General features: G+C 38.3%; 1 protein-coding gene across 2 annotated transcripts in view; it reads left to right on the top strand.

Annotated features, from left to right (window-relative positions):
- The first annotated feature begins 3207 nt into the window (after window positions 1–3207).
- ippk (inositol 1,3,4,5,6-pentakisphosphate 2-kinase) overlaps window positions 3208–15400 on the top strand; it is a 30451-nt gene continuing 18258 nt past the window's right edge. The window contains exons 1-4 of one of the 2 annotated variants that reach the window (XM_022682395.2): window positions 3208–3433; window positions 10428–10487; window positions 10684–10779; window positions 10913–10979. In XM_022682395.2, coding sequence (XP_022538116.1) covers window positions 3353–3433; window positions 10428–10487; window positions 10684–10779; window positions 10913–10979 — 304 coding nt within the window. In that variant the 5' untranslated portion in view covers window positions 3208–3352. The remainder of the gene's footprint in view (window positions 3434–10427; window positions 10488–10683; window positions 10780–10912; window positions 10980–15400) is intronic. The other variant, XM_022682394.2, reaches the window with a different exon arrangement.

Genomic DNA, 15400 nt, shown 5'->3' with positions numbered 1-15400 from the left:
TCAGCCTGACATACTGCGGCCTATCAGTGAGGTAGCTGAAGATCCAGGCGACCAGGTAGGGGTCCACTCGCATCCCATCCAGTTTATCCTGGAGCATAAGAGGCTGGATGGTGTTGAAGGCACTCGAGAAGTCCAAGAAGAGGATCCTCACTGTACTTTTCCCCTTGTCCAGGTGTGAGTGGGCTCGGTGTAGCAGGTAGAGGATGGCGTCTTCCACACCAACACCTGCCCTGTATGCAAACTGTAGACAGTCCTGGGCATGCTGCACCTGCGGTCTGAGTAGACAGAGGAAGAGCCGCTCCAACGTCTTCATCAGATGTGAAGTGAGTGCCACCGGTCGGAAGTCATTCAGCTCACTGGGCCGGTTCTTTTTCGGAACTGGTACTAAGCATGATGTCTTCCAGAGGGTGGGCACTCTCCCCAGCTGCAGGCTCAGGTTGAAAATCCGTTGTAACGGTTCACCCAGTTCTGCCGCGCAGGTCTTCAGGATTCGGGGGGACACCTTGTCTGGGCCTGCTGCTTTCCTGGGGTGGAGCCTCCTCAGCTGTTTCCTGACTTGGTCTGCAGTGATGTATGATGGAGTGTGTGTTGGGGTGGGAGAGACTGGGGGGAAAAAACTGCTGGAAAGCCTGGGGGGAGGTGTTGAGGAAACAGGGAGAGATGGCTGCAGTGTGGTAGAGAGTATGGGGGGGGGGTGGACTGGTTAAACCGGTTGAAGAAGTTGTTCAACCTGTTTGCCTCCTCCATTGTTCCCCCTGCAACTCTGGTCTTTGAGCTGTGGCCTGTGATGGTTTTCACACCTTCCCAGACCTCCCTCATGTTGTTCTCCTTCAGCTTCTGCTCCACCTTTCTCCTGTAGCTGTCCTTAGCTTTCCTCACACAGCGTTTCACCTCCTGCTGTGCTGCTTTCATCTCCTCCCTGTTCTTGCTCCGAAAGGCGGCCTTCTTTCTGTTCAGGACAGCTTTAACTTCCTGTGTTACCCATGGCTTGTTATTAGGGTAACACCATACAGTCCTCATGGGACAGACCACATCTGTACAGAAGTTAAGATAGTCTGTCAAACAGTGTGTCATCCCATCTATGTCCTCACAGTGTGGGCCAAGCAGCACATCCCAGTCTGTGGTGTCATAGCAGTCTCTGAGGGCATCTTCCATTTCTGGGGACCACCTCCTGATGGAGCTGGTTGTTGGGGGCTGTCTTTGAACCAGGGGGATGTATTTTGGCTGAAGATGAACCAGGTTGTGGTCAGACCTCCCCAGTGGGGGGAGGGGCGTGACGCTGTATGCCTCTCTTACATTAGTATACAGCAAGTCAATTGTCCTGTTGTTCCTGGTCGGGCAGTCCACAACCTGGTATAAAGCAGCAAGAGTAGAGTCCAATGTTGCGTGATTAAAATCCCCGGAGATGATAATAAAAGCATCGGGGTTCTGTGTTTGCAGCCTTGCTGTGACTGAGTGAATCCTCTCACATGCAGCGGCTGCGTCTGCGCTCGGCGGAATGTAAACACAGATGGCGATCACGTGACTGAACTCCCTCGGCAGATAGTATGGCCGCAGGCTAACTGCTAGCAGCTCCAAGTCCGAACAACACAAGACCGTCTTTACAGAGATATGTCCCGGGTTACACCAACGATTGTTGACATAGATGATGAGTCCCCCACCTTTGCTTTTCCCGCATGCTTTAGTGTCTCTGTCGGCTCTCACGGTAGTGAACCCCCGCAGGTCCACGTTAGCATCCGGTACTACTTACATATCATTAAAGTGCACTACATATCATAAGAGTGCACTACATATCATTAAAGTGCCCTACATTTCATTAAAGTGCACTACATACCATTGAAGTTCACTACATATCATTAAAGTGCACTACATACAATTACAGTGAACTACATTTCATTAAAGTGCGCTACATACCATTAAATCGCACTACATATCATTAAAGTGCACTACATATCATTACAGTGCACTACATATCATTACAGTGCACTACATATCATTAAAGTGCAATACATATTATTACAGTGAACTACATTTCATTAAAGTGCACTACATACCATTAAATCGCACTACATATCATTAAAGTGCAATACATATTATTACAGTGAACTACATTTCATTAAAGTGCACTACATACCATTAAGTCGCACTACATACCATTAAATCGCACTACATACCATTAAATTGCACTACATATCATTAAAGTGCACTACATACCATTAAATCGCACTACGTATCATTAAAGTGCACTACATGCCATTAAATTGCACTACATATCATTAAAGTGCACTACATACCATTAAATCGCACTACATACCATTAAATCGCACTACATATCATTCAAGTGCACTACATATCATTACAGAGCACTACATATCATTAAAGTGCACTACATATCATTACAGTGAACTACATTTCATTAAAGTGCACTACATACCATTAAATCGCACTACATATCATTAAAGTGCACTAAATATCATTACAGTGCACTACATATCATAACAGTGCACTACATCTCATTAAAGTGCAATACATAACATTAAAGCGCACTACATACCATTAAATCACACTACATATCATTAAAGTGCACTACATATCATTACAGTGAACTACATTTCATTAAGGTGCACTACATATCATTAAAGTGCAATACATAACATTAAAGCACACTACATACTATTAAAGAAGCCTACATATAATTAAAGTGCACTACATATCATTGAAGTTCACTACATATCATTAAAGTGCACTACATATCATAAGAGTGCACTACATATCATTAAAGTGCCCTACATTTCATTAAAGTGCACTACATATCATAAGAGTGCACTATATATCATTAAAGTGCCCTACATATCATTAAAGTGCCCTACATTTCTTTAAAGTGCACTACATACCATTGAAGTGCACTACATACTAAAAAAGTGCACTTCATACCATTAATGTGCACTACATATCATTAAAGTACACTACATATTATTAAGATTGTATGTAGAGTAACACATACGCACATATATATGTACTTCTAGTGAGTTATTAATTCACCATTTCGCTACTATTAAAGTGCACTACCTCCTATTTCAGTGCACTGCATAGGGAGCATGGGTCGAATTGATATTAACGCCAAGGAAACGTCCAATCACCACCCGAGCTGAGAACACCACAGCCAATAGGAGAGCAGGATCGGGTCGCGGTCAGTAATGTGGCCAGGGCTGGAGCCGCGTTTCCTCAGTGTGTCAGGCGGAGCGCTGGTTTTAGCTAGTCTGGAAGTTTGAAGTCGGCCTAGTTTGCTAATTCTGGAATAGCCAGGGCAAGAGAGAAGGAAAAACGACAGTTCTGCGGTTCTTGACGTGTTATGGCACTGGATAAAATGGACGAAAATGACTGGAAATACCACGGAGAGGGGAACAAGAGCCTCGTTGTTTCTCACGTCCAGGTAAGAGTCCTGACTAGTTAGCTAGCTAGCTATCTTACTGGACTTACCCAGCTAAACACGCCGGCGAGCCACACAGCCGAACAGAACTAGCCTTCTGGGTTGGATTTCTTCAGTTACTTTAATTAAGTGACCAAAAACCTACAGAAACAGCTGTTCACTTTTAAAATCGCTGGGTTTTTAGCATTAGCTAGGCTTAGCTTAGCATAAGCGAAGCGGTAAAGCTAGCTGTCTCATCTTTACTTTACAGATAATCTAACACTAGCTGACGACACGGACCGCGCCTCCCGCTAACTAAAAGCGAGTCAAAACAAGCGAAAACAGGTTTTTATTCAATTATACTGGTATCCGAACATTTAAAGGGCGTTTAAATAAGATTGGAAGGTTATTTAAAATGTAGTTTAACTTGTGGGCGAAGTTGGCTTCGAACTTTCCGTTCTACCTTAAATGGTACAGCAGTTTCAATATAAGTGCTGCAGCATTTAAGGAGGCACGGACAGTTCCAGTTAAAAGGCAGGCAGTTAGCCAGTTTTAAATTATAATGTAATTGAACCAAGTTACTTTAACTACATTTAAAGTGGTAGTTGGGTAACTTATCTCTATCAGTTATCATAATAAACACTAATGTGTATATATGAACTGGATAGCTCTGTCCAGCATATTCCTATCTCACATAGTACATACAGCTATCCACTGAATAAATATAGAAAAAAATAATAATGCTATGTTATATGAGTTATACTTATTGTGTATTTGTACAACTACCTAACACATAGTTGTAGTGTCCCAGACAGTGGTTAACAGTGATTAAGCCTAGTCTTGGACTAACTTACACGGTATTTTGTATTTTTTGTAATTTTTATTTCCATAATAATGAAAATATAGTGTATGACTAGGCTTAAACCCTGTTTTGTCAATTCTAACTTAAGTTTGTCTAGAATGGACCGTTTGAATGTCATCTTACATAGTACATTATTATTCAGACATTTTGGAAAACTGGTGTGTTTCTTTAAAACAGAAAAAGGGTATGATTTTGTTGAATATCTGACAAACAAATGTGTAATACAACTTTTATCAGTGTAACCTGTTTGTATTGCGTCAGTGTGTAGCTTTTAAAATGAATGTTTTTATGAATATATCTTATGTTAAATCTGCCTGCCTATCTGTCTTTGTCTGTCTGTTTATTTGTCTGAATGATTAGTAAATATTAAAATAAATATTAACAATGAAGACCATTGCAGTAAAAAGGTAATTGCACAGTTGTAGCAATAGTTGTAGCACAGCTGTAAAAAAAAAAGTAAATGGCAACTGCCATCAGTTTCCTAGAAACCTGAAATCTTTCAGTATCATACCTCAGCTTAATATATTAATGTTATTTTAAATTTCGACAAGCTGCTTGTATATATTCTGTATATTCGTCTATTGGCATCTGTTACAGCTTTGAACAGCAATAGGATAACATATTAAAGGTAGAGCCATGCGTAAATATTCTAATAGGAGTCAACTAAATGTTACAGTAAATAATGATAAATTACTAAAACTGACTTTATTACTAAAAAATGAATAAGATGCCTCCCTATTTAGCTTGCCTTTCACCTTGTTCTTCCCAAATCCTGTTAGGGCTTGTCCATATGTTTGCTGTTGACACACACACACACACACACACACACACTCCCACACCATTGTGCTCTAACACAGTCACATGTTCTCTGACTTTGACATTCTTTGAGCTGTTCTTGGGCCAGGCCTGCTTTCCTCATGGGAGTGAGTTAAAGGGGACTTCTGCAGGTTTTTAAACTTGCTGTATAATTCAGTGGTGCTGATATTACCACTGATCCTGACTGGGGTGGGTGTGGAACAGCTTACTGCAGTGAGATATATCTATTTAGATTTCTTTACACCGGTGGTGAATGGGGCCAGGAGTTGCTGCGAGTACAATGCAAATAAAGTCATGTTATTTGCCACCCAAAGCACAAGCTACAAACATCCAGTGCACCTGCACATGTTTTCTGAGGTTAATATGTAATTTCGATTATGGTAATGTAATGGCAAGTCTCTCAGTCTCCACCACTGTAATGATATGAGATGTTCTAAAGCTAGTTTAGAGCAAAACTATGGTACAACAGGATCTAATACATCGGACAGTTCATTCATAAACACATAGGTACAGTGTCGCATATAGGAATGAAACCTAGTCTTGGGCTACACAGCCTTTTTAATCAAGTTTTTTAAAAGGAAAATAGTCTACAACTAGGCTTAAACCCTGTTTATTTTGTCAATTCTGACTTGCGTTTCTCTAGAATCGAGTGTATGAATGGCTTTGTTTACACCTTAAATATTACATAATCATTCAGACATTTTGGTGGATTTCCACTTTAAAACAGAAATAAGGGTGTGATTATGTTAAATAATAGACCAAAAATCTATCTAGTGTATCAGTCCAGTGTAGCAACCTGTTAGTTTTGCGACAGTGGAAATGACTGTCAGTGTCCAACTTTAAAATAAAATGATATCATTGTAATGAGTACAAATATATCATCTGTCTGTCTGATTCGTAAATAAGAAAATAAATAAAATATCATTAAAGGCTATTGTAGTAAAAGTTATTTATAATAATAGTAAAATTGGCACAGCAATACAAAAATAAAAAAAATTAAAAAAGTAAAAAAAAAAGTAAACAGACTAAAAGTAATCGTCAGTAAAAACTGAGTAAATAAAATAGTTTGAATTTATGCATGCATTAACATTAACGGATGTTCACCGTGTTCATTTGTTCCCCTTTTTTTTGCTTTGTAAGAACAAAATGCTGCTTCATCACTTCTCCTCTTAATTTTCAAATGTCTTTTGTTTTTTCTTTTTGACATGGTGTTTCCCCTAAACCACTTTTTGGACTATTACTACTGTTCATATCTGTGGCGATTTCTTAAATTTACTTACTAAAATAGTGATTTTTAAATAGTTGCCTCAGCAACAATATGCAGTTAGACCACATGCCAGTTATGCCTTAGCAGGGGTTATATAAAATATATACAAGAATCATGCTAAAGAGGGTTAAGAACAAACTGACTCACATGCACACAACCATGTAATAATTTTAGTATTAGACACTCAGTCAGCCTCCAAGGAAATGCACCCCATTTTAATCCTGGTAACGTAATTAAATAAACACATAATTCAGAAAATATAACTTTAACAAATTTGATGTCTTTTATATGAGGCATGTGACATGTTTCTTCAGCAGGACACTGTGATTTGACACTGTGCAGATTTTTAGTCTATTTTATCAGGTATATATTCCATCATTATATACCTGTGAAAGGTGACCATATGGGAAGCTTAAAGATCTTGGTTCCGCCGTATCACTAAAATATGCACAAGAAACAGTATCTGTGATTACACTGTTTATGTACAGTTTGTTTCTGGGTGCATTCAAGTGTAATTTATATTAGACATACAAATTAGTTGTACGAACAGGATAACTGTCTTTAGTGAAATTTCTTGATATTAATGTCTACATCTAAATCTTACAATTACATTTGGTCACTTCTAAAGCACATTTTTAGGTATTGGAATAAATGGATTCAAATCTATTCAAATTATATTATAAACTGCCCATTCAAATAAACATCTTAAAACATTGTAATATTATTATTTTAAGCCAGCTGTTTTAATTTTATAGTGTTACAGATTTAAAGCAGCTCTATATGACCAATTTATAGACAAGTGTCACACACTGCATTATATAATTTTTATATTATCTTTATTTCCTAATTTTTACAGTGTACAGTTGGACCTAAGTTGTATAATTGTATATTTATAAAAAATTATACTTTACATTATATTTTTGTTGAAAATAAGAAATTAATAAACACAATTCCACATTGTTGAGATAATTGACGTGCATATCATATATACTTCACAGTATATTTGATCTTGATATGGTTTAACACACACAGTCACCCTGCATCAGTGAAATGTTTATTTCCTTTATTAATGACTGGAATTTACCAAACTAAAAGGCAGGAAATGTCCGCGCAGCAGCGTACGCTCGCCCCACACGGGATGATTCTCGCGGCAGGGGGGCTGAAGGCTCGGCTACGCCGCCATGGGAAAATCTGGACACTGTATTATCTGTAACACTACATTAATAATCTGCAGGTTATAAATGTAGATAATAAATAATAGATAAATGTCGATTAGCCCTGTAACAGATAATGAATGGAAAAGGCCCTTTTCAGTGCTTTGCTCTTAAACGGCAACCCATTCGCTCACTAAACTACTAGAACTACGTTTCCCTTAAAATAGTACGACTTTATGCTTGTAATACTACGTCTTTATTCTCGCAATATTACGTCTTTATTCTCTTATTACTACTTCTTTATTCTCGTAATATTACATCTTTATTCTCGTAATGTTACTTCTTTATTCTCCTAATATTACATCTTTTTATTTTTTTTTGTATGGCCCTAAAACACCATTGTATGTATTTGACTCTGTCATTTGTATCAGATTTGGATGTCCAGTATCAATATTTGCCTATTTTATTTCATGTTTTTCCCTTATATAACTGTCTAGCGGTCAGAAAATTAGTCTGTGGTTTAGAGTAGATTTAGAGAGAGTCTATGTTTTGTTTGCGGAAGATGTACAAATGAACACCTTATCTGATCAAAGCATTGTCTTCTCTCTGAGTTTCAAACTTGATGAGAAAATATTAGGGGTGTAACGGTACAGATAATTCACGGTTCGGTTCACACCTCGGTATAAACCCCATGGTTGTGTACATTTTCGGTTGGTGGGGAGAAAAAAAAAAAAGGGAAATTCTGTATAGCCTCAACTTTATTAACTTCATAATAACAATAAATCTTCATTACAACCATGTTTTTTTGGGGGGGATGGACGAGGCTTTATTAAGACAATTTATTAAAACAGCATTACTTTAACTACTCAAACTACAAATATTTTTTTCATAGGCATATTACTGGATGCATTTTAGTGTTTTGAGTTCTTTTTAAGTAATATCAGCATTGGATTGTTAAAATTAAATTATATTAGTGGTGTCAATCACTTAAATCTGTGAGAGAGAGAGACAGAGAGAGGGCGAGTGAGAGAGAGAGACAGACAGAGAGAGAGACAGAGAGAGAGAGAGTGCGCATATGAGCAAAAGACAGAGACAGAAGGAAAGTACAAGTGAGCAAAAGAGAGAGAGTGCGCGAGTGAGTGAGCGAACGATAGAGAAAGACAGAGAGGGAGCTCGAGTGCGTGTATGAGAGAGAGAGAACGAGAGACAGCACAAATGAGTGTGAGCGAGCAAGAAAGAGACAGTAGGAGCGCCAGACCCTGCGTGCCCTCCCGGTGCACTGTTTCCAGTAGCCCATGTGCTCAGAGCTAAGCTTCAGCACAGGCTATGGGCTAAGTGAGTAGCGAGTTGCTAATAGCAACAGTGCTACAGCTACTCTTTCCGAGTTACGTTCATTGGTTCCACAACTCTCTTACAAACTGCGTACCAAACCGTGACCCCATACCGTGGCGGTTTGCAAAGAATACACACACCTTTGCACCTGTAGAAAATAGTTTTACGGGGTTGTAATAAAGGATCTGCTAAGACATACATTTAAATGTGTCTGTGTGTATATACAGTGTTGTGAAAAATTATTTGCCCCTTACAGATTTCTTTTGTTTTTGCTTTATCATACTGATATGTTTTAGATTATCAAACTTTAATATCAGACAAAGATAACCTGAGTATATATAAAAAACACTTTTAAATAAGAATTTTATTTATTAAAAGAAAAACTATCTAAACCAATCTAGCCCTGTGTGAAAAAGTGTTTGCCCTCTTTCAGGATTGTCTGTTAAACAGCAGAATTCCTGGTCCCATCTATTACAGCAAGTCCTGGGCATGAAGCAGCAAAGCAGCCCCAGATTATCACACTACCATCACCATGTTTTACATGCAGCATGATGCACGTCAGTCTAAAGACTGTTTACCCATAATCCTGGGGATCGTCAAGTTGTTTTTTGGTAAATGTGAGATGGGTTGTTGTGTTCTTTTTGGGCAGCTGTGTTTTTTGCCTTTGAACTCTCCTATGGAGACCATTTTCGACCAGTCTCTTTCTTATTATTGAGTTACCAACAGTGACCTTAAAGACCTGCATTTCTTTAAATGTTGTTCTGGATTCTTTTGTGACCTTCTGGAAAAAGGTTTTATATATAAATATATATATATATATATATATATTTATATATATATATATTTATATATATATGCTTTACATACATATATATATATATATATATATATATATATATATATATATATATATATATATTTATATATATATATATGCTTTACATATATATATATATATATATATATATATATATATATATATATATATATATATATATATATATATATATATATATATTTGTCTCATTTGTTTAATAATCTAAAAAATATAAGCATGCCAAACATGCAAAAACAAAAGACTAATTTGTTGATTATCGTTTTGATTAGTTGATTAGTGTTATCGACTATTCTGCTGATTATGGCTGCTTCTTCTGGGTATGGCTCTCGTTCCTAGCTTCCACTATCACTTTAGCTGCTGAATGTGTAATTTATATTTGAATGTGATAATATTTAGGGAGTAATTATATAATCTGTTGTGTTTGTGTGTGTTTTTTTTAGTGGCAGAGACCAAGCTGAGCATAAACTGAGCGAGAGAACAGCAACACTGTATTTCTTAATTTCGATCAATATAACATAATTCCTTAAAAACTTCAAAGAACACCCCCAGTCAATGCAAATGGTTGAAAAATGTATTTAATACTCAGTCCTGTAATAAACATAAATCATTTTTTCATTTTTTTTTTATTATAGTCATAGTAAACTATTTCTCAGCCCTATGTAAGCTTTAGAGTTTTAATTAACTATGTGGATACTAATTTTTGTTTCTTGATAATTAAAAATACACTTTTTTTTTTTTTTGTCTTTTAGCACTCCAGAGTCCTTCGCCTTTTGAAGTATCCGTCAGAAGATGCAGAGAACACGCAGCGGGTATAATCTGATGGCCATTTCTGGTCTCTCTGTTATAAACAGTATATTTAACCTTTTTTCAAAGCATTTCCATTCCATGTGTCATCACAGTCACTGCTGATCATGTGCACCAGCTCATGCTTTTGAGAACTTTGAGTCATAAACCTTGTAAAGAACGCATGGTGTTTTTTTTTTTTTTTTTTTTTTTTTTTCACAGACGACAGAACAAGCTTTTCAGCACATTCTTAACATAGTGGAGTACAACAGGAATGTCATGAAGCCCTTACTCGGGGAGAAATATGTACACAGTGGAGTGAGTTGGTTTTAGTATTTTCATCTTCCAGGCCTTTTTGGAATAAAGAAAAGTAAAGTAGATACTATAGCAGATCTTGATCATGGAGTGACCTGAGGAATGTGCTGAAATGTGGTGATTTGCATTTTCACAGGAAGTCGTCAAACTCCCGCTAGACTTTGTCAGGCAGCTGTCTTTAAAGGTACAGCAGGAACGACCAGGTAAGGCTTTTACTTTGACTTGACTTGGGTTTAATGTACTGTCAAGTTGTTTATATATACACTGCTCAAAAAAATTAAGGGAAAACTTAAACAGCACAATGTAACTCCATGTCAACCACACTTCTGTGAAATCAACCTGTATAGGTAGGAAGCAACACTAATTGTGAATCAATTTCACCTGCTGTTGTGCACATGGAACAGACAACAGGTAGAAATGAGAGGCAATTAGCAAGAGAGCTCCTATAAAGTAGTAGTTCTGCAGGTGGTGACCACAGACATTTTCCTTTTTTTCTTCCTTTCTGGCTGATTTTTTGGTCACTTTTGCATTTGGTGAGTGCTTTCACCCTAGAGGTAGGATGAGGTGCCCACAGAAGCTGCTCAGATAGTGCAGCTCATTCAGGATGGCACATCAATGCGAGTCTGTCAGCACAGTGTCCAGAGCATGGAGCAGATGCCAGGAGACAGGCCAGTTCACCAGGAGACATGGAGGGGGCCAACATCAACCCAGCAGCAGGACCACTACCTCCTCCTCAGGAGGAGCAGTGGAAGAGCCCTGCAAAATTACCTCTAGCAGGCCACTAATATCCATGTTTGTGCTCAAACTGTCAGAAACATGAGAGTGGTAGGAGGGCTCAACGTCCACAAGTGGGGCTTGTGCTTACAGCCCAACACCAACACCACAGACTGTCCAGGTGTTGACTGATGCTTTAATCCAGGTCACCCAGGTGTTGTAGGGAGGTCATACAGGCACACTGAGGCCACACACACAACTGAGCCTCATTTAAACTTGTCTTGAGGAATTTTCACTGAAGTAAGATTGGCCTGCCATTTAATTTTCCACTTTGATTCCAAATCCAGACCAACGCATTCCACTATGTAATAAAGATTTCAACTGGAATATTTTATTCATTAAGATCTAGGATGTGTTATTAGTGTTCCCTTTTTTTTTAGCAGTGTAGTTTATCAAGCATATTTGTGACCCTGTTTACCCCTGAGGTTTGAGAAACAGTCCAAATAAACTCTCTCTCTAAAAGCTCTGATTGGCTGGTTACAGCACTGACGATACCTTTCAAGGACAAGGCAATTATGAAACTAAAATGTAACATTTGTTTAAAATGTAACCTTTTTATATCATATCAACTAAAAACAATAAATTCACATCCGCAGACCTATTTTTTGTTAATAATGAATTTCCATTAGTAGTGCTATTTCAATAATAAATGTACCTCAGAAGTGCTAATCAGTTGACGTGTTTAGCCAGTCTTGAGCTAAACGAACAAATACTAAGGCCCTGTCCACACACATCTGAATTTTTTTTTTGTCTCCGTTTTGGCCTTCTGTTCACACAAAACTGAGCTTTTTTTTAAAAACTCCGCTACCAGTGGAGCCGTGTGGATGGGGAAAACGAAGCTTTCTGAACACGCTGACGTCACACAGCGAGTCTGTTTTTTGTTTACATTAGCATAGCCTGTTCAGAATGAGCCTGAAACATGGACAGCGACTGGATTGGTTCTGTTCTCTCTGTGATTTTCGGACTAAGAACATGTTTATAGCTTAAAATAAATGCACTGCCTGCAGTGTTTTTTTCCAACCCTTTTGTCCGGAGGTACAAACCTTACCTCGAACGGAGGTTCTGGATCAGGCCTGGACGAACAAGCTTGATGAGTGGCGAGAAAACCCAAGGCTCAGATGCTAAAACTGTTCGATTACTATCTTATCCTTGTACAGCCCAAATATTTAAGTTGGAAAACAGACAATTTTTGAACAGGTAGGAAACCAAAACAAGTGTGATAAGTAATGCTTAACATGTAATGTTTAAGTTATGTGAGTAAGGCATAAAAAAAACCTGCCTGCTTTCTTTCATTAGATAAATTATATATATATACAGTTGTGGTCAAAAGTTTACATACACTTGTAAAAAAACATAATGTTATGGCTGTCTTGAGTTTTCAATAAGTTCTACAACTCTTATTTTTCTGTGATAGAGTGATCGGAACACATACATGTTTGTCACAAAAAACAGTCATACAATTTGGTTCTTTCATAAATTTATTATGGGTCTGCTGAAAATGTCACCAAATCTGCTGGGTCAAAAATATACATACAGCAACAAAATTTGTCAATTTTGGTGATGTAGCGAGTTGTGTCAATCAAATTAGCTTCATGTCATGGCCTCTTCACTTCTTGTAAGTGATTCTGATTGACTACAGCTGTTGACTTCTCATGAGCCCATTTAAATAGGGCTCATTTGACCCAGTGATTAGACTCAGCTACAAAAGCTACAATGGGAAAGTCAAAGGAACTCAGTGTGGATCTGAAAAAGCGAATTATTGACTTGAACAAGTCAGGGAAGTCACTTGGAGCCATTTCAAAGCAGCTACAGGTCCCAAGAGCAACTGTGCAGACAATTATACGCAAGTATAAAGTGCATGGAACAGTTGTGTCACTGCCACGATCAGGAAGAAAACGCAAGCTATCACATGCTGCCGAGAGGAGATTGGTCAGGATGGTCAAGAGTCAACCAAGAATCACCAAGAAGCAGGTCTGCAAGGATTTGGAAGCTGATGGAACACAGGTGTCAGTCTCCACAGTCAAGCGTGTTTTACATCGCCATGGACTGAGAGGCTGCCGTGCAAGAAAGAAGCCCTTGCTCCAGAAAAGGCACCTTAAGACTCGGCTGAAGTTTGCTGCTGATCACATGGACAAAGATAAAACCTTCTGGAGGAAAGTTCTCTGGTCAGACGAAACAAAAATTGAGCTGTTTGGCCACAACACCCAGCAATATGTTTGGAGGAGAAAAGGTGAGGCCTTTAATCCCAGGAACACCATGCCTACTGTCAAGCATGGTGGTGGTAGTATTATGCTCTGGGGATGTTTTGCTGCCAGTGGAACTGGTTCTTTGCAGAAAGTAAATGGGATAATGAAGAAGGAGGATTACCTCCAAATTCTGCAGGAAAACTTAAAACCATCAGCCCGAAGGTTGGGTCTTGGGCGCAGTTGGGTGTTCCAACAAGACAATGACCCAAAACACACATCAAAAGTGGTAAAGGAATGGCTAAACCAGGCTAGAATTAAGGTTTTAGAATGGCCTTCCCAAAGTCCTGACTTAAACCCCATTGAGAACATGTGGACAGTGCTAAAGAAACGGGTTCATGCAAGAAAACCATCACATTTAGCTGAACTGCACCAATTCTGTCAAGAAGAGTGGTCAAACATTCGACCTGAAGCTTGCCAGGAGCTTGTGGATGGCTACCAAAAGCGCCTAGTTGCCGTGAAAATGGCCAAGGGACATGTAACCAAATACTAATGTTGCTGTATGTATATTTTTGACCCAGCAGATTTGGTGACATTTTCAGCAGACCCATAATAAATTTATGAAAGAACCAAATTTTATGACTGTTTTTTGTGACAAACATGTATGTGTTCCGATCACTCTATCACAGAAAAATAAGAGTTGTAGAACTTATTGAAAACTCAAGACAGCCATAACATTATGTTTTTTTACAAGTGTATGTAAACTTTTGACCACAACTGTATATTTTTGTTTTGTATGAATTATTCTGTCTTTTTACATGTTTGGCAGGAAAAACATTTCCAGTTGTTTACTTGGTCCTTATTTTTAACACTAATAAAAACACGAATTAATCCCAAGCCTAACTGGATAGTGTATGTGCACCAAAAAACGCTGTCTGTTTGGTCTTGAACTTTGGTTCAGGCAGGGCACTAGGTAGCAGGTTGGAATCGTTTGGGTTACGGCCCTAGTTGATATGAGATGCACACATGATTCACATGATTCAGGTAGATTTGGACGTGAGCATGTGGGTCATCTCAGAGTTCATTTACAAGTTCATTCACACTGAAGATATAGATCCCTCCCCCACATTGATATAAGCTTGTAAGTCAAAAAGTTACAAGTTGAGCATAATGTGAATTGAGCAATGTGGTTTGTGACGTAAGTGTTGCTGTAAAAGCCCTTTTAAAAATGCTCTGAACATTTTTTTTTATTTTTATCTAAATCTAGTCATCTATTATCAGTCCATTAATCATGGCTGAATATCAAATCTTCACAGCAGTTTTTCAAAAGCTAGTGTAAGTGCAGTTGGCGGTGTCTGGCTACAATTGTCTGTGTCAACAGATAAATGCCTCTGGCAGAAATCACATCCTTGTTCAATGCAAGAGATTCGACAATAGGGGTGTTGCGAGATCTTTTGCTATGAGATCTTGTGAGATTCAGTTTTTTGTCAGATGTTAAACTTCTGCACAGGTAACCAAAACAAATGTTTGAACATTATGGCGCCAGGCAGCGCCAAACTATAATACTAACACCCACCCTCTATACTCTATTCACGTTTGCATCTCCTGCAGAAACCTTGTATCAGCCTTGATTGCTGTCCTCCCCTTCCCCTCTGCTTTGAAAGCAA

The sequence above is a fragment of the Astyanax mexicanus genome, chromosome 24 (assembly GCF_023375975.1).
Source record: "Astyanax mexicanus isolate ESR-SI-001 chromosome 24, AstMex3_surface, whole genome shotgun sequence".
Taxonomy (NCBI): domain Eukaryota; kingdom Metazoa; phylum Chordata; class Actinopteri; order Characiformes; family Acestrorhamphidae; genus Astyanax; species Astyanax mexicanus.
This window is presented reverse-complemented; position numbering and strand designations above follow the sequence as displayed.